Source organism: Astyanax mexicanus, chromosome 4, assembly GCF_023375975.1.
Source record: "Astyanax mexicanus isolate ESR-SI-001 chromosome 4, AstMex3_surface, whole genome shotgun sequence".
NCBI lineage: Eukaryota > Metazoa > Chordata > Actinopteri > Characiformes > Acestrorhamphidae > Astyanax > Astyanax mexicanus.
The window spans coordinates 48,552,598-48,571,510 of record NC_064411.1 but is presented as its reverse complement, the minus strand read 5'-3'; the positions used below and the strand labels follow the sequence as shown (position 1 = coordinate 48,571,510).

Here is an 18,913-nt window from a genome sequence, read left to right as displayed (position 1 = left end):
AGGGTCCTTCATATGCAGCCAACATTGTGGCAATTTAAAGGACACAACTGAGGTATCCTTTGTAGACTTTGGTTGCAGTCATTGTCCACCTCCAGGGAGAGGGCAAAAAGGAAAACAGAACCACGAAAATTGGCTGAAAATATTGTGAAACAAAGACTCTGGTGTAAGGATTGTTTTAAAATGAACAAGCTCACACGTTTCTTGCCCCAGTGTAATCACATCCACATGTGACGTAACCATGAAGCCTTGTAAGATTGTTCCAAATGATGTGACTACCAGACTACTGAGAAGCTATAGTCCACTCACATACATGACATATAAAAAGTGAAACTAACAATAGAGATTAAGCTGGGAAAATATTATTTCTGTTCAGTTGAAAGTGATAATTAATAAAATAAAGTCCTTTAAGTCCTTATTTTGAAAGGTTTGAGGACCAAAATACACTCAAAAAAATAATTTGTTGGATTTACTTAATCCAGTTATGTCAACAATTTCCACTAAACTGAGTTGTGTTTGATATAATTAAATCATTTATTTAGGATTCAAGTGACTATTTTTTGTAATACCAACATGGCTGTATTATGTAAACACAACATAACTGTATTATGTAAATTCAACATGACTGTATTAGGTAAAACCAACATGACTAGATTATTTACAACCAATATATTGGTGTCAAAGTTAGCTTGGATTAAATTAATAGGTTTGTGTAAAGATAACTAAATCGACCAACATAAACTCAACAAAATGCTCTTTCTTTTGTTTTAATTAACTGTGTTGATTAATGACAACAGAAAGGTATTTCATTATACTGAACTAAGTCACTTATGTAAATGTAACATAACTGCTGGTTTACCAAAACTTAAGTCAGTTAAGTTGAAACTACAAAGTATAGTTAGGTAGGTCTTTCTCAATAGTAATATATGTCTTTCTAAAAAGTATTTAACTAGTTTACAAAACTAGTACATAACTAACTGTTACAACTGCAGTTATTTTAAGCTGAATAACAAAATCTGACAGTCAGCATTTTCCAAAATGTAAATTCAAATCACAATCACTTTGTTTCTGTGAAATAATTATTTAGCACACAGACAAACCATGGTCAACTGCATACATTGCAAAAAAAAGGAGTCCTTTATGGTCATTTGCAACATTTAATTGGTATTTTTTGTCCTTTTACAAGGTTGTTTTGCAATGTGCACACAACAAAAAGTACATGGGATCCCAATTTACCTTTACTTACACACAACCTTTAGCTGAACTGTTACAAATCTTTTGAACATCTTACATTTCTGAAATCTAAATCCCTTTTAACTCATTAGCCACACATTAGATAAAACACAACTGCTTCTGAGTTACAATTTCATCCTTCTGAACTGCATTTAAACAAACATTAAATCAGGTCTTTGTAATCTGGATCCAACGCGATACACAGTTAGCCTAAAGAAACACGCTTAATTAGCTTTACATTTGAGAACCCCAAGAAGTATGTCAAAACCTGACCCTGGTTAAGAAACCCTGCATTAGATCATTTTATTTCTTCATATAAAAAAAAACACATCTTCCAATAGAGAATATAAAATTGCCTGAATTGAACTTTCCTGTTTACTTTTGAGACTTGAAAAACATCTGACTTAATAAGAACTTTATATTAAAACATCTCTTTTCAATGCCAGCAGTTTCTAATTATGATAAAATAATTTTTAAAAGCACATCTTCTATTACATTGACCCAATATAATAAGGCATAAAATAAATAAGTAAATAAAATAAAATTTCCTTTGCTTATCAATTCCATAAGTGCAACACATTAGCCAGATCATTATCAAAACACCATGCGTAAACCAATACACGTAAAACATGGTACCAGTGACTTCTGTTCACTTTTCCCCTCACTTTTTTAGCTCCACTGATCCTATTAGACACAGTTTAGTTTTATAATTACAGACTGCATTTAGTATGCCTATTTTATCCTCTTGCCTGTCACAATTATATATTGAATAATATATTTATTTTAAAATATAAATGGACCTCAATCTTTTTTCCCCTCTATTACTCAGTGCTTACTTAAATCATGTGAATTAGTTAGTATATTGACTATTTAAAAACAGTGGTTTTCTTTATAAATTTAAACTTAAATTTTTTTACTCATATTCCAATATCTGAATATTCAAATTAGTTAAACATTTATCCTCCATAGAGCAGCTATTTGCGTGGTGGGTCTTTCTGAGCACTGCAGTGACACTGGCATGATTGTGATGGTGTCAAATGGATCATGGTGGAGCAGTGTGTACCTTAATTTTAGTTGGGTTGCTCAAATCCAGTGTGCACACAAAGCCAGAGAGAAAGGACTATAAGACTAAAAAGTGCTACTGTATGGTCAGTGGAGCTGTTCAGATAGACAATGTGAATAGAAACAAGGATGATTAATGTTGTAGCATTAATATAAGGGTAACGGAAACCTTGTATCAAACAATTAAGAAAATTTAAAGTGAACCCCAGCTGGTATCACTTGTAAGCCTAATATGGTGCAAAATAATGGCGGCACCCATATGTCAAATAAGTAGAATAAAAGCACTTCTCAAACTAATAATTTATTGTTCGTTTTTTTTTTTTTTAACAACACCATAGCTACCATAAGTGCTACCAGGCAGGGTTCCTTTTAAGAAATTTCTTAATACCCTTTGATGCATGGCGTTTTCCTGTTCTGGCTTTTAATATCCCTCCTTACTCCCTTTTGTGAACATTTTTAAAACGTTAAAACATCAAACATTAGAACTTCAAACAAAACCAGAACACTAACATTCAAATTGTCCTGGATTTCAAATACCTCAGGTCAAAGTTGTCCTCTTTGGAATACTCTGAAGTGGCACTCACTTTCAAAGTCTACACTTTCCCTTCAAACAGTTTGTTTTTTAACACTTGAGCCTTTCTTGACAGTTGTTTGTCATCCAGTTCCATAACAACTTTCTGCAGAACCTCAAATGTGTACTTAAGATTGGTTGGGTAGCTCAAATCCAGTGAGTACATGAGGCCAAATAAAATGGCAACTGCATTTGCAATGTTACCAAGGGTGCGAAGTACTTCCACTCCTTCGATGACTATACCGACATCTTCCAGGTCATCAGTGGGTTCTGCCCCCTCCTTCTTTACAGCAAAGACTCCCAGAACTGTCTGATCCATCTCCTGCTTGTCCTCAACATCCTGAAAGACAGAAAAAAATACACCATCAGCCAAATGACATAGCCCCACACACACACACAACCAATTCCAATCAATTTTTTCCAATCATCAATTTGAGAAATGAAACTGCTTTAGCACTGCTGCTAATTAGGTTAGTAAAAAGGAATTTCACTATGCAGTTGTGACAAATATTTCTGTCTTTGTTGAGGGAAGGACGTGAGGGTTAAATTTGCATATGGATAAAAATCAATAATTAACTACTTTACTTAAAACACTGCATGTAAATACAAAGTCTAAAATATAAAACTAGTGAATCTGTGAATTTTGTGGAAAGCAAAAGAAAAAATCCTTACAAGATACTCCCTAATGAGGTTTTCGGGGTCTTCATTCAGGTAGACAATTAGTGCCTTCAGTACACATGCTCTTCTTGTTTCAATGGCATCATTCTGCAGCAAAAACGCAAGAGAAACGTGCAAGGTATTCTATTATACTGTACAGCGGTTAACAGCGGTTAACACCTGATCACTGCACAAGCAAACAGTTTAGGCTACTAAATTGTTACTTCATGATTTCTGATTGCATCATATCTGCATATATTACAATAAGCAACAATGACCTTAATCAAAATAAAGGTCAAATTAATTAAGGTCATTAATATATTACCTATTGTACTCCTCCGATTGCGCTATACCCAAAATTTGGCTAGTGATGTTTAAGTAATCTGACAACAATAAAGGCAACTAAAATGATCTTAACATATACAATAATACAAAATAATCTTAACATTTAATTAGGACAAGAAGATTCAATATTACTAAATGTAATGACTCACCCATCCACATAATTTAATTCAGGTATATCACCTACATGTCCACTACAGGTGTATAAAACCTATAATCACCTAGGCATGCAGACTGTTCTACTAACATTAGTAAAAGAATGAGTCACTCTCAGGAGATCAGTGAATTCCAGCACAGTGAAAGATTGCAACCTGTGCAACAAGTCCAGTCGTGAAATTTCTTCATTACTAAGGATGCAGTCAACTGTCAGTGGTATTATAAGTGAAACCGATTGGGAACAGAAGCAACTCAGACACAGGACCTTATAGGAGGAGACATGTTCTATGAAGTGAACGTTGAAGCTATTACAGCTGCAAAGGTCTATATTATATTACATCTATGAATTAAGAATAGAATGTTCATGTGTGTGTAAAGGCAGACAAGCATAAACAGTGTAAAAGCACTTTATTTAAAAGGTGCACTGTGTAGGATTTTCTTGATTATTCATCATTTTTAAAGAAGTAAATTTACAACTTCAAAATCACTGTTCCACTCCATTGAGGTGTAATATGCAGAACAATATTCCTCTTATGTCTGATCTGGGCTCCACTGTGTTAAAACAAGGCTATGTAAATATTGGGGTGGGCTGCTCTCAGAACTTACATAGCCTTGTTTTAGCACAGTGGAGCCCAGATCAGACATGAGAGGAATATTATTCTGAATGTTGCACCTCAATAGAGTGGAACAGTGACTGTGAAGTTGCAAATTTACTTCTTTAAAAATCATGAATAATCAAGAAAATCCTACACAGTGCACCTTTAACAGTTTTGGTTTTATTATTTTGTCAAGATGATAGTATATAAAAATAAGCATCAGTTTTAATGAATATTGTGTGAAGAGCTGTGTGAATAAAACATTCTCCATAAACCAGATAACTTCGATATTCAGTTCCATGCATAAATACCTTACTTTGTTTTTGATAATACATTTGTAAGAAACACACATACCTTGTCCACGTCAGCAAAGATATTTTTGATTTTTTGTCCAGCTACTCCTCCTTTCCGTGGCAAAACTTTCATCAGCTGGGAAGAGTGGTAATCAAGTTGCTGCATGAACTTAGATCTCAGTGGGACAGTGGTGATGCGTGCAAACTCTGCTTCAACCTACAAAACATTTAATATTGAAAGCAAAAAGACAAGTTTTGAATGAATCCAAAATATGTCCAACAAAATATTGAACAATAAAAACATACAATAACTTAACTAATTAAATATTATTTTTTACTTCTTGATGCGTTTTAGATAAAACATTGCTACAGTTGTACATAAGTGTGATCATCGTTGAAATAAAGATAACTTCTCCATAAATGTTCAATTTTCATGGAAATTAAAGTCATTTCCTGGTATGATTTTCTGAACCAATCCCAATGACCACAAGTGGCCAGACTTTGAACACATTTACCACAATGCTGCACTTTATCAAACAGCAATACATATAGCAATACCTGAACTTGTATTAGAATAATTTGAAAATTATTTTATTCATTGTAATGTTCAAATGAACATTTGTTTATCCATTTAACCCCAAAAACCTTACATTATTATCAACACAGCATTTAAGAACTTGCCTCTCGCTCAGAGAAGAGAGCTGGCCACCGTTCCTTGAAATTTGCAATGAACGGCTTGTCTTCAATCACCTCATGCCGTCTGTAAGCGAATGTCTTTTCCATTTTCACCTTAACCACCTGTTCATTGTTTTTCTTCGTCACCTCGGACAACAGTGACAGCCTTTCTTGCTCTAGGCTCTCTTTGGTATGGCCGACAGGAAAGTCTGGACAGTAGTTCACCTCTGCTCTTCTAGGTTTCTTCACTTGATTTGGAGATGTGTGCTGACCACTCTGTTTACGCTTAAGGGAATTGACATTCAGTTCTGAACATCCAATGTTTCGCAGCTTAGTGCGAAAATTCGCCATCTTATATTTTAGACTAATCTTCCACCCAGAGAAGCCAGTAACAGATCCTTGCTCCCTTAAACATGGGTGCTTCTTCACCAGTGCTTCAGCTACTGCATCAAATTCAGCATTTGAGGGATATGCTTTATATTTGATTATTTGTGATGCCAAGCATTCAAGAATGTCAGACTTCATTTTTGGACTAGGACTGAAGAGGGTACCATTACTTTCAAAGTCACTATTTGCCCGCTGGAGCTGGATCTCAACATCATAGACAAACACTGGCACAGGAAAGGAATCTGGCCATGGTGAACATCGCAGGGATGGTGACGACGAAGACGATGACAATGATGATGAAGATGAGAGAATGTCTGTGTCTGACGACATGGATCTGTTCTCATCCTGGGTGGGTGTCTGTGGTGAAAGGCAAGGGCTGCTTGTAGATGAGGCACCTGGGACGTAGATCACTTTGAGTGTTGCCTTGTTTTGAATGTCTGAAGTGGAGGTCAAGTTTAAAAACTCATCAAAATCAATGTCCTTGTACTGCATCCTAAAGTCTCCTGACACATCACATTGTCTCTTTATCTCACTTTTAAGTTCCTCAACAGAGTCTGGTATTCCAAAGGGCAGGGTTAATTTAGTGGAGTCATCTTGCCCTAGGATGATGCGAAGCACAGCTGAAGCAGACATACTGGTCAACAGGTTAATCTGTAAGAAAGGAAAATTATAAAACAGTAGACAGTATTTGATTATTAGTACATATACCATAGATATACATTTAAAAAAAATAATTATTCCCCAAACCATAAAAAATTATCATTCTTTACTTTTTTATTATTTAAATTGGATCTTAATAAAAAAAATAAATAAATAAATAAAAACTTATGGTGAAATAAATATTAAGATTTATTACCAGATGTGTGTATGTATCTTTTAAGGGAGACCATTCGGTGGATTCCACACTTGTAGTCAACCAAAGGGTAGCTGTCCGTCAGTTCACTTAACTCAACCAACACAATTTCTCTTGCTGAAGATGACTGCAGTTCAAATGCTCTGTAGTGCTCCCTGTACCATGAACATAGTTTTTTACAAATGAAAATCAATGTGTCTACAAATACACACATTTGAAGAATTTCTGCAAAATCAGGCAGTCCACCTACTGATCCATGCACAATGATCATTCCATTTCTATATTCCATGCCACTGCTAGAGACCCTCTGAGCTAGAGTTACTGTTGAGAGACCAGGGTATTTCTGTCTTAGGTGATGTGCAATGTCCTCTTTCATGACATCTACTGGAATTGTTGAAACGTGAGTCACATCAAAAGCTGATCTCTCAAAACTGCTTGTGTGCATGTGATAGCCAATCATAAACTGGTGCTTATTCGCCAAGGACAGTGCAATGTTTTTGAAACACTTGGTGTGTCTGACAACCTGTTTAAAAAAACTATGCTTGGCCTCAAAGCGCATGGTCCAAAACATCACAATGGGGCCAAACTGCTTGATCATCTCTGGATAATGCTCCAGGAAGTGATGTTTTGGCAGAAGAACCTGACCAGGAAACACTTCTTTGTATCTCTGTCTGTGCTCTGAGATTTTACACTCCAAGTATGCCACTGACTCCTCAGAATGGACAGGGGAGACAACAAGCTCTACAATATCTTTTAAGTCCAGAATTACTTTCCAAGCGGGCTCATCTTCAGGGATCAAATGGCCAATCATAAATGGTAATAACCTTATCAAGCACCAATTTTCGTGTGCATTGCCACCGATTGTTTTACGGCGTTCAAAATGAAGTGGCACCAAATGAGGACGATTTTTTTTGTCCCCCCACTTGTACTGAAAGTTTTTAATCCTCAAATTGAGGTCAGAAAGTGTAAACAGCTTTTTGGAAATAAGCTGAGAAAAACAATGAGCAAGCTCAACTGGGACTATGCCTTCAAAAATATCATGAACAACATCAGGGGGATACCCTGATGTTACACAGAAATGAGCAAGTCTCTCTGTGAAAATGCACGCTTTTTTCACACCTAAAAAGCTGCTTCCTTTTGTCTGTGCAGTATTTACATGGACTTGGTGAAGCTCTTTGTTTCTGCTGGTGAATGCACCGAATTTTACTTCTTTGACCTGAGTTTCTGCACGCTGTGCTGTGCAAAACCTACAAAAATACTGGCCTGAAAAACTTTCTACAAAGCCAGCTATTCCATGTGCTGCAAGATTGTCTGACACCACACACTGCAGCGTCCCCTTCAAAAATGTACCCAACTGTGAGACAAAAACTCCCTGCTGCTCCAAGGTAACAAGGTCTTGAAGAAGTGGCTCAAATATTTTGTGATAGCCATAGGTCTTCACATCCTCACTTTTACATAAAAGAGCCAGGTAAATTGAGTCCAAAGTAGAATTGCTGCCAGGAATCAAATTCCCCAAAACCCAATAGACAGCGCAGAGTTTGTGCGTTTTACGTGAAGTACCGAGGGGGTTGCAAAGCTCGAAATCATCTACATATAGACAAACAGCAATTCTCAATTCCTCCCCTGAGAGAAAATCATTGTTCTTAAAATACTGCCCATCCTCAGAAAACCTGTAATCTAGATGGTCATGCACTACCTGTTGCTGTCTTTTCTTGTCAACGATCTTATTAAGCACATCTTTTTGATTAACTATCTGATGTAAAACCTTAAGCAACGGTACATACTGAAAACTTCTTTTTGCCGTTGCATCTAGGACATACTGAACTGGATCAACAATATTGAAATGATCCTTGTAATACTGCTTCCGTTTAAAATAAGTGGCTAATGGTCCATCTTTCCCTAAAGCTTTTGACAATGGGTTAGATGAACAGATTACACTGCCTAACTCTTTGATGAGTAACTGATCAATTTGCAGGTTATGATTATTGAAGAAATCAGAAACAATGTTATTAGAAAAAGACGCTGAACTAATCAAATACTGTAACTCATTTAGCAGTTCATCAACGGCAGAGCTTGGTACATGAAAACAGTTTTCCAATTTTAATAAAACAAATGCCAATTTCTCTTCTATAATTTGTTGGAAATTATCTTGTTGTGGGACAAGTGCATTGTCTTCAACTTCAACATCCAACACTTCACTCTCTCTCAAACATGCATCTCCTGCACTACAAAGTGAATCTGTTGTGCCATTCTTCACAATACCTTCTTTAAAATCATTCAGTGTAAATTTCTTGTGCTTTCTGTTCTTGTGAGTTTGATATGTTCCGTAAATGTTTGTTTGGAAAGAACAATTATCAAATATACAACTGATGGTTTCATGCCTTTTTAGATGGCTGTTGACGTGAGCAAAATAATCTCTTAAGGAGGCAATGTCATTACAGGAACAATGATGGCAGCTAAATGTTGTGCAATCTACTGATCTTTGAGATGTCTGATCAAAATGTGATCTACACAGGTGGCTTCGAAGTGCATTCCAAGTTTTAAAGTTGCAGGGGCAATTTGAATATGTGCATGGATAAGGGTGTCTGCGGCCAAAGTGGCCATGTTTTAACCTGTAGTGTTTCAGTAACTGAGATCTTGTAGCTTCTTCTGCATCACAGTCTTTACACTTCCACATTCATGGTACTGAAAAAAAAAAAACATAAAAAAATGAATATACAATTACCATTTGATATCTGTTGCTATTTTTATGCATTCCCCATAGTCCATTTTACTAGCTCATATTAAATATATGTCTAGTTTTAGCCTTTGTTTGTTTATCAAAATACTGACTGCTTTTCTCTGTATAAATTTCACCCACATCTACTTTAATTACCGCTGCTAAGGTACATTTACTTTTAAAATTGAACTGCTGAACTACATTCACGATTGAAGAAGCACTGCCACTGCTAAATGTATTGTAATTTGCTGATATCCCTTCTTGGATCTTAAAAAAGGCCTAGTGTTCAATAAATATTAATAGTAACTTTTTTATTGTTTTAAAAATATACACTGGTAAAATAAGTGGAAAATGAATGAGAGCATGCAAATAACATTTGGTATTCCTATTATTTATTTTTTTCCAGTGCTCATTTGTAAAGTGATTTGAATGCAGCTTGTTAAAGGAGCTGGCACAGGATGGTCAATGAGGTCAATCTGGATTATAAACTATTAAACACATGTTGGGGCAAAAAACAGATATAACTTTAAATCAATACTTTAAACTTACCACAAGAGCCAAAAAAGGTACACCACCCAGCCTACAATTGCAGGACTGTTCTTACTGACAGAGACACCTGTAATAACACACAAGTTGTGGTTAGAAAATTAGGAATAACTAGGGGAGAAAAAAAGTTTACCAGCTCTGACTAAAACAAGAAATGGATTTAAGATTACTAACTGTTTTGCATTTTGAACATGCAGATCTGCTCTTAATTGCTGATACATTCATTTTTGCACACTTTAAACACACACGTTGGGTTAAATTACTGCAGTTGAGGTGAGTTTAAACAGGATTCACTCAGTCATTACCATTGCTAATATTGGTTAAACTATCTGGCTAAGCATTAGAGACTGTACTTTATTAAAATCAGGTTATATCATACAGTAAATACAGATTTTAATAAAGGAGGAGCTACTTATGAGTTTTGTTGGCTGTTTGTCTATAAAACAGTTTTATTAAGAAATATATGTGTATTTTTGAAAAACTTAAAATAATGTGACATCAGGTCAGAGCAGCTTTAGTAACGATTCAAATTAATTAATTAATTAATTAATTAATTAATTAATAAGTCAGTCAGGCTATGTTGTTGGCTATATAGCTAACTAGCTAGTCAGCAAGCAAGGAAGTTTGCTAGCTATTAATGTGTCCGCTTTTGGTACACCAAGGCCATAAAATTCAAAATATAACCACACACTTACATATAACCTTTAAAGATTACATTACAAAAAAGCACATATACTACGATAATTACTCGGATGGATCAAGATTCGCCCGCTTTTCACCTGCCTCGCGATCCTCGCCAGACGTTTCTCGTTCATGGACTGAACTTCTGAGCATGCGCAGCATCTGTCCTACGGAAGCTTGTGCAAGTCACACAACACTGCGTTACCAAAGCCAGTTTACTGGAGAATACGCGGGCATTAAACCAAACTAAGTGGATTGTGTGGCTTCAGCGGGTCTTCAGTTTATGTTAAATCAGCCAAGCTGAACTTGGTTTAAAGCTAAAAATGAGTACCGGTGCACTTAAGTTATTTGTTTCAAACATTGTATTTCCCTGTGGGTATGAGCCAAATCTAGCTAAACCAAAAACACTTCACAAAATATCCCTTATTTACCGTGTGAACCACATTACACTACTAACGCAACTCCGAGACTGGCCGTTTAATGACGTTAGCCTGCTAGCGCTAGCATACTAGCGCCCTAGCACAAGCGAAGCTCATAATTCACACATTTGAAGACAAATATGAATAATTAACTAAACATAAAAATATATTTTACACTATATGTGGTTACAACACCCCTAGGATGCGATCAAAAGTCCGTGAATTGAGTTTAAAAGTTTGTTTTACGAGCTATGCTGGCGCTAGGGTGCTAACGCTAGCGAGCTAACACTAGCAAGCTAACGCTAGCGCCCTAGCGCTAGCATAGCTCGTAATTCACACATTGGTTGGCAGATATGAGTATCCAGATACACGTAAAATTAAAATGTACACTATATGAGGTTACGACCACATGATGCGACCACAATTCCGTGAATTGAGTTTAAAAGTTTGTTTTACGAGCTATGCTGGCGCTAGGGTGCTAACGCTAGCGAGCTAACACTAGCAAGCTAACGCTAGCAAGCTAACGCTAGCGCCCTAGCGCTAGCATAGCTCGTAATTTACACATTGGTTGGCAGATATGAGTATCCAGATACACGTAAACATAAAATGTACACTATATGAGGTTACGAGACCCACATGATGCGACCGCAATTCCGTGAATTGAGTTTAAAAGTTTGTTTTACGAGCTATGCTGGTGCTAGGGTGCTAACGCTAGCGAGCTAACACTAGCAAGCTAACGCTAGCGCCCTAGCGCTAGCATAGCTCGTAATTCACACATTGATTGGCAGATATGAGTATCCAGATACACGTAAAATTAAAATGTACACTATTTGAGGTTACGAGACCCACATGATGCGACCGCAATTCCGTGAATTGAGTTTAAAAGCATTTTGTGATTAAAAAACGCTAATGCTAACTTGGCTAGCTAGCTAACATGAAGCTGACTGGCCAGGTAGATATTTTATTACACAGTGAGGTTTCTCTTACCTAAATTCCCCATACACACGAACTGCTTTTAATAAATTACCAAGTACAGCTTAAATATACATATATTTATGACTAATACTCACCGCACTCTCTGCTTTTCCAAAATAAAATGGCGCTGCTGCTGAAGAGAAGTCCACAGACAGCCACGAATGTCCCGGATGAAGAAAGTAGCCAGCCTGTTGAGTTTACTTCACTGGGATGCGTTCACCAAACATGCACTTATTAATTAAATCAGACAACTTAACTGACTTTCATCACAGCAGTCCAACTGACTCAGGTTTCACTTGCTAACACAAAGCTGTTAAGTAATTTTAATTAAAAATACTTGATTAAAATCAACAACAGGGTGAGTTTATTTTTTTGAGTGTAGTGACCCTATTGTGTGTTACTGCATCTATTAAGTCTATTCAGTCATCTGCTTATTTTTCAGTGACAACATGAAACACAATACTAAATTATCTTTCTCAGTATCTCTTCTCCTTCTCTTTCCAAGTTTCCATATGGAGGTTTTGTTTTGACTGCAACAATATCTATGTCTCACTGTCTGATCAGGACATTACAATGAGTAAATATTTGTCTGGCACTGAAACAAACAGTACAGGGGCCACTTCCCCATTTCAATACAGCTTCCATATCTATAGAGAACATGAGTTACTGTACATAGTTCCACATATGCATGAAAAGGATATTCTCACATCATTTTTGTTTAAGATTTGCATATTTTCTCTTGGGTTTGATTGGTTGCCATGGAACAAATCCACTGCATGTGATTCGCTATTATTTTATTACACCTCTGAAATTATTGAAAGCAGCTGTGCTATAAGCAGGGGCGTAGCAGCAAATTCGGGGCCCTGTACACTCTCAGTGACAGTGGGCCCCTATCCATGCCAGTACACAAGGAACGTGAGCAAAAATTTTCATGGGCCCCTCTCTCTACTTGGGCCCTGGGTGGTCAGGTCCACTTTTCCCCCCACTACCACGCCCATGGCTATAAGAACAATAGAAATGTCTGTAAAGAGTTAAATGTTAAAGAGGCTGGTCCAGAGCTTATGTGCTGCTAAAAACAGAGAATCCAGGTAAACACCACCCCACTAAATGACCCCCTGACCCTGTATTTAAAACACTGAGTTATAAACAAATAGAAAAAAGAAAGAGCAGCATCAAAAGCTTGGTCACACCAAACAATTTAAGCATTTAGATCATTTTTTCCAGGGTCCTAGACCTTGGCTGGACTTGTCCATGATTATCTCCATATAATGTACATTATAAAGCTTTATGAATGCTCTGGCTGCATCTTAATTGAGTACCACACACTAAAACTATGGGTTTAGACCCTACATTGATCTTAATAGTGCATGTTTGACAGGTTAGTATACACAAAAAAAACAATACATTATTCTCTTTTGTACTAGCTTGCCACCAGCTACTGGAGCCCTGAGAGAGCACAATTGGCCTTGCTCTCTCTGGGTGGGTAGATGGAGCTCTTTCCCCTTATCACTCCTAGGGTGATGTCCATCAGCACAAGGCATCTGTGAACTGATGTATTAGAACCGAGTCGCTGCGCTTTCCTCCAAGCGTGCAGTGATGCTACTCGGCAATGCTGCATCAGTCGCAGTTTAAAAAGAGGTGTGGCTGACTTCACATGTATCAGAGGAGGCATGTTCTAGTCTTTTGAATACAGTCAGCAAAGATATGTTTTGCTAAAACAAAGTCTGACAAATTTTATGAAAATAACACCTTCCCAAGTGTTAAGCAAGGGAGTGGAGGGGTCATGCTTTGGGCTTGTGTTGCAGCCAGTGATGCCAGCTGACTGGCATCGTTTACATCTCAGACAGATAATTTAAACAGTCGGTCCATGTGCTCTAAATGGTAGATGAACTGTGGATACTCCAGATTACACTGAACTTCTCTCGGGCTTACAGCAGTCAGACTCTCTCAGAGTGTGTTTATGTGGAAATGTGTGACTCCTGCGTCCTCAGATATGAAAACAGTGTGCAAAGTTGAGCTGCAGACGTCCAGAAAGTCTCCACAGGATGGAGGAAGGGTAACATTTCCAACCAGACATTGTTCCAGCCTCTCCTACACCTCCTTCCAATCTCTCTCTCTCTCACTTTTCACTTTGATGTGTCTGAAAGCCTCCATAGACTTGAGGAATAGGAGTTTCCAACCAGACACTGTTTCAGCCTCCTCCTCCCTCTCTCTCTCCCTCTCTCTGTATCCACTTTGTTTATCTATCTCTCTTTCTTAATATTGAGGTGTCTGAGAGCCTCCTAAGAAAAACTTTAAGAAAAGGAATTTCCAAGAAGAAACAGTTTCAGCCTCTCTCTCTCTCTCTCTCTCTCTCTCTCTCTCTCTCTCTCTCTCTCTTTCTTTCCCTATCTTTACTTTGAGGTGTCTGAAAACCCCCTAAAAAAACTGTAAGAAACATTCTTCCTTCTTTCCCTCTTTCTTCGTTCTTACCTTCTTTCTTTCTCTTTTGCTCTCTCTGTCATTTTTATTTCTCTATTTATTTATTTCTCCTTCGTTATTGTCTTTCTTTCAATCTTTGTCTCTCTTTATTTCTTTATTACTTTATTTATCTATCTTTCTTTCTTTTACTCTCTCTCTTTATTTATCTATTATTTATTTCTCTTTCTTTTTTCTTTCTTTTTCTTTCTCTCTGTCTCTTTTTATTTCTCTATTTATTTCTCTTTCTTTCCTTCTTTTACTCTCTTTATTTCTCTATTTATTTATTTTTCTTTCGTTTGATCTCTCTTTCTTTCTCTATTACTCTATTTCTCTTTCTTTCTTTCTGCCTGTTTTTCTTTCTTTTATTCTTTCTATATGTCTGTCTGTGTTTCTTTATGTCTTTCTTTCTGTCCAGCTTCCTGTACTCAGTTCCTCCACAGGCTGCTGCTGTTGCTATAAAAGCAGCATTTCCACGCAGACGCCCCGCCCCCTCTCCCTCCGCCCTCCTCCCCCCTCATCCTCCCAGCCCCTCCCGCGCGCTCCGGCTCCGGCTCCGCTCCCTCGCTCGCGCCACCCTCGCGCGCTCCCCTACGTCTTCTGTCATGACATCAACCCAGAATGCAGCGCGCTGTTTGCAGTTTGCCCCCGCGTCTCCGGGGCGACGGGGCAGGGGCCCGCCCCTTTATGCAGATGAGGCCGGGGGAGAACGTCATCTCGGTCCAATCTGCGCGCGCTGGGGTGACATAATGGAAATTTTTTTTCGGGCGAGCGAGAAAAACTTGCAAATGTTTTATTTTCCGCCCATCCTGAACCCGGGAAGGCTGCGGGGCTGAGAAGCGCTCACACCACGATCTAAAGCGAGAGACGGGGAACGTAAGGAGTTACGTGAGAAAACGAGTGGGTTTTTTTTGTATTTTTTTCGGGGTTTTAACGTGTTTTGGGCTGTTTTACTGACTCTTACCTAAAGCTGGGATACGTGGCTACTCAGATGGACGGCTGTTTAGCGCACAGGCTCATTTTACCCCCTCTTAGGGAGTAGAATGGGCAACCACAACAAACCCAACGCTACCTAACCTTCTACTACTAGACCCTGAAGAAGTGGTTAACAGGTAAAAACAGCAGAAAAAGAGAAACACCCCAAAAGAGACTCTCACCACCATCAACACCACCTTCACCACTTCATCCACACCTCCACCACAGAGGCATGATGAAGAAGGAACTAAGCCTAAACCTGAACGAGCAGAGCGCCGCCTCCGAGCTCAAGCCGGAGCTGAGGGACGGCGAGGCCATGCTTGCCTCAGCCGAGCTGGGTCTTCTCAAGCTGGCCACCCCGGAGCTGGAGAGGCTCATAGCCCAGTCAACGACTCCCGCCGCCTCCGCGCAGTTCTCCTCCTACCCCAAGTCCGTCAGCGACGAGCAGGAGTTCGCCGAGGGCTTCGTCAAAGCCCTGGAGGACCTTCACAAGCAGAACCAGCTGAACGGAGGGGCGGCCGGAGCGCTGGGCGGCCGGCTTCTAGCGAGCCACGCCGGCTTGGCTCTACCCACAGACCTTCCCGTGTACACGAACTTGAGCACGTACAGCACCACGGTGAACTACAGCACGGATACCATCCCTTTCCCACCACCTCCTCCACCTCCACCTCCTCCACAGCAGCAGCAGCCAGCACCACAGCAGGCTCCCACCTCAGCCGAGCAGCACTCGCGGCTCCAGCCCCTCAAGGACGAGCCCCAGACCGTCCCCGACGTCCAGTGCTTCGGCGACAGCCCCCCGCTCTCGCCCATCGACATGGACACGCAGGAGCGCATCAAGGCCGAGCGCAAGAAGCTGCGCAACCGCATCGCCGCCTCCAAGTGCCGCAAGCGCAAGCTGGAGCGCATCTCGCGGCTGGAGGACAAGGTGAAGTCCCTCAAGAGCCAGAACACGGAGCTCGCCTCCACTGCCAGCGTGCTGAGGGAGCAGGTGGCGCAGCTCAAGCAGAGGGTCCTCAACCATGTCAACAACGGGTGCCAGCTGCTGCCCAGCCAGGTGCAGGCCTACTGAGATACTGAGATAGAGGAGGAGGAACTCTGGGAGAGACCTTTCTATCTATCTGTCTATCTATCTACCCTCTCTACTCCTCTTTCTCTTTATTTTCTGATCCCTACTCCTCACACTATGGTGCCCTGCTGCTGACATGCAGTGAAAATGAAACTAGGTCGTGGCCACGACTTGATCCCATGTCATGTTCATGTTTATGTTCAAGCTGTATGAGCTGTAAGGCATAGGAACTTGATTGTTAAGTATTGACCACAATTTAATAAGGCGTGGAAACAAGAGAGTTAAGTCGTGGCCATAGCTTTCTAAGGTGTGGGACAAGATGATAATAATTAAGTAATTGCCACAAGTTAGTTAAGTGTGGGAAGGACAAAATAGAGTTGTGACCACAGCTTACAAAATAATTAAGTTGCTGCCTCAATTTACTAAGATGACTTAATTAAGTAAAATATGGGAACAGGATCCTATACTGTGTCCACAACTTAATATGGTATGGGAAAAGAAAAATAAGAGTATTGCTATTCATTTTGTTTTTTATAAATGTGGGAACAAGAAAACTCCAAAAAGTCATGACCATGATTTAGTAAGTTGTGGGAACCAAGTAATTAAGTCATGGCCTCTACCTAATAAGGTGTGGGAACAAGATAATTAAGTTGTGGCCACAAGGTAGTGAAACAATGGAGACATGATGAGTCATTAAGTCATGGCCTTGGCTTGGAAAAAAGTGGGAACATGATAATTAAGCTGTATTTACAAGCTAATACGCATAACATAATGAAGTTGCGGCCATGACTTATAATAACAAGATCTTGTTCCTATGTGGACACAGCTTATTTTTACTTACGTTGGCTTTCCGCAGCAGGGCTCCATATCTCCTCCTCCAGCAGAAGAACATAGACTTTATGAACTTTACGGAGCTACGGCAAAACACCAAAAATAAGGGGACATCACCAAGGGTGGGTTCAGGTATAATAATGGAAAGGTCCATCAGGTCACATGGGACAGTGCTTTGGTATGGTATAGTATGTATAAGATAAGTATATTGTACATTCCTGAAAAGCTTAAATAGAACTAAAAAGCTGGTTTACAGCTTTTTAAATACTCAAGGCTAAGAGGTTTTCAGTATTTAAGCTGTATTTAACTGTTTCTTCCTTAAAAACTCTAAAATAGCTCTCAATTTGAGGGAACAAGTCCTAGGCCAAGAATGTTGAAACCGGTTTTCACCTAAAATGACATTTCTAATCAAATCTACTCATTCAGAACATCTGGATCAGTAAACATCAGCTGAAACTGGAATAAACAAAAGTGTTGTCCTACTAAAGTGTCCTCCCATGTTACCAGAAGGCCCAGCGTACCCAATCCACCCTCTTTTGGTGCTGATGTATAAAGACAGAGATGTTTTCAATATGTTTACACCGTTTTGTAGCAAATGGACTTCTCTAAGGGACTGTCTGAAAGAACACTACTACTACTACTACATTTGGTTCTCAAGCCTGTTTTAGGCCTATTTGGGACAATTTGGGACTATTTTGGACTGTTTGGGACAAGAGGAGAAGACTAAACGCAGCAGTGTTTTGCATGATAACGAGACAAGCTCAGTGAGCGCAACCAAACACAGATTGTCATGCATGCACTCTTCATGTGTAAAGCCTTATTTGTCTACGAGCACTTATTACCCGATGACCTTATCTATTTTGTATACAGCTTTTCACACAATGTCTTATCTTCCTTGTTTTGTTATTATTTTTGCTATTGTGAATTGTTTGCTGTTATGAAATATGTTTGTTTTTTTGTTATGGACTCGCGTGTCGAAAGTGTTTCCCTTTTGAATACGTCACATGTCTATATGTATTGCCTTTTTAAATGGAATACTGTGTAATAAAAGTGTTATTACATTTGCTCAGTTGCTGTAGTCCCAGTGACTTGTTTATCCACCAGTGACGAAGTTTCTGTTCCAGTCAGGACTAGGTGGGGGAACCCATTATTCCGCTTATATAAACTCTCTGCTCACTGTGTTTTTGTGGATAGGGCAGTCAGTGAGTGCAGCTTTGAGGATGAAAAATAATTCATCACAGTATTGCTCAATAGAAGGACATCTAGTGGCTGTGAGTAGGGTAGCACACACTGGCTTTCATGTAAAGGACTTAAGAGGAGTTAATTTGACTTAATACGTAAACCAAGTTTAAACCAATCAGAAATTCACCAATGAAGCAATAAATCCTAAGGCAGTTATGCAGATGATGACTAAGCTAAATG

At 39.0% G+C, this 18,913-nt stretch overlaps 2 protein-coding genes across 3 annotated transcripts; one reads left to right on the top strand and one right to left on the bottom strand.

The window, feature by feature from the left end:
• Nucleotides 1–1,062: 1,062 nt before the first annotated feature.
• LOC111194936 (sterile alpha motif domain-containing protein 3-like) lies at nt 1,063–12,525 on the bottom strand. 2 transcript variants are annotated; one of them, XM_049478863.1, is made up of 8 exons: nt 12,258–12,525; nt 10,091–10,157; nt 9,435–9,507; nt 6,826–6,977; nt 5,589–6,620; nt 4,969–5,124; nt 3,536–3,628; nt 1,063–3,203 (listed from the first exon to the last, which is right to left on the bottom strand). In XM_049478863.1, the coding sequence occupies exons 5-8, from the start codon at nt 6,600–6,602 to the stop codon at nt 2,886–2,888; spliced, it is 1,581 nt and encodes a 526-aa protein (XP_049334820.1). In that variant the 5' UTR covers nt 6,603–6,620; nt 6,826–6,977; nt 9,435–9,507; nt 10,091–10,157; nt 12,258–12,525; the 3' UTR covers nt 1,063–2,885. The 2 variants fall into 2 exon arrangements, with proteins under 2 accessions (XP_049334820.1, XP_049334819.1); XM_049478862.1 differs by lacking the exon at nt 12,258–12,525 and having other exon boundaries at nt 10,091–10,433.
• Nucleotides 12,526–15,309: 2,784 nt separating this feature from the next.
• Nucleotides 15,310–18,560, top strand: jund (JunD proto-oncogene, AP-1 transcription factor subunit). Its single transcript, XM_007235955.4, has one exon. It carries the CDS (start codon nt 15,827–15,829, stop codon nt 16,661–16,663), a length of 837 nt encoding a protein of 278 aa, XP_007236017.1. The 5' UTR covers nt 15,310–15,826; the 3' UTR covers nt 16,664–18,560.
• The last annotated feature ends 353 nt before the right edge of the window (nt 18,561–18,913 follow it).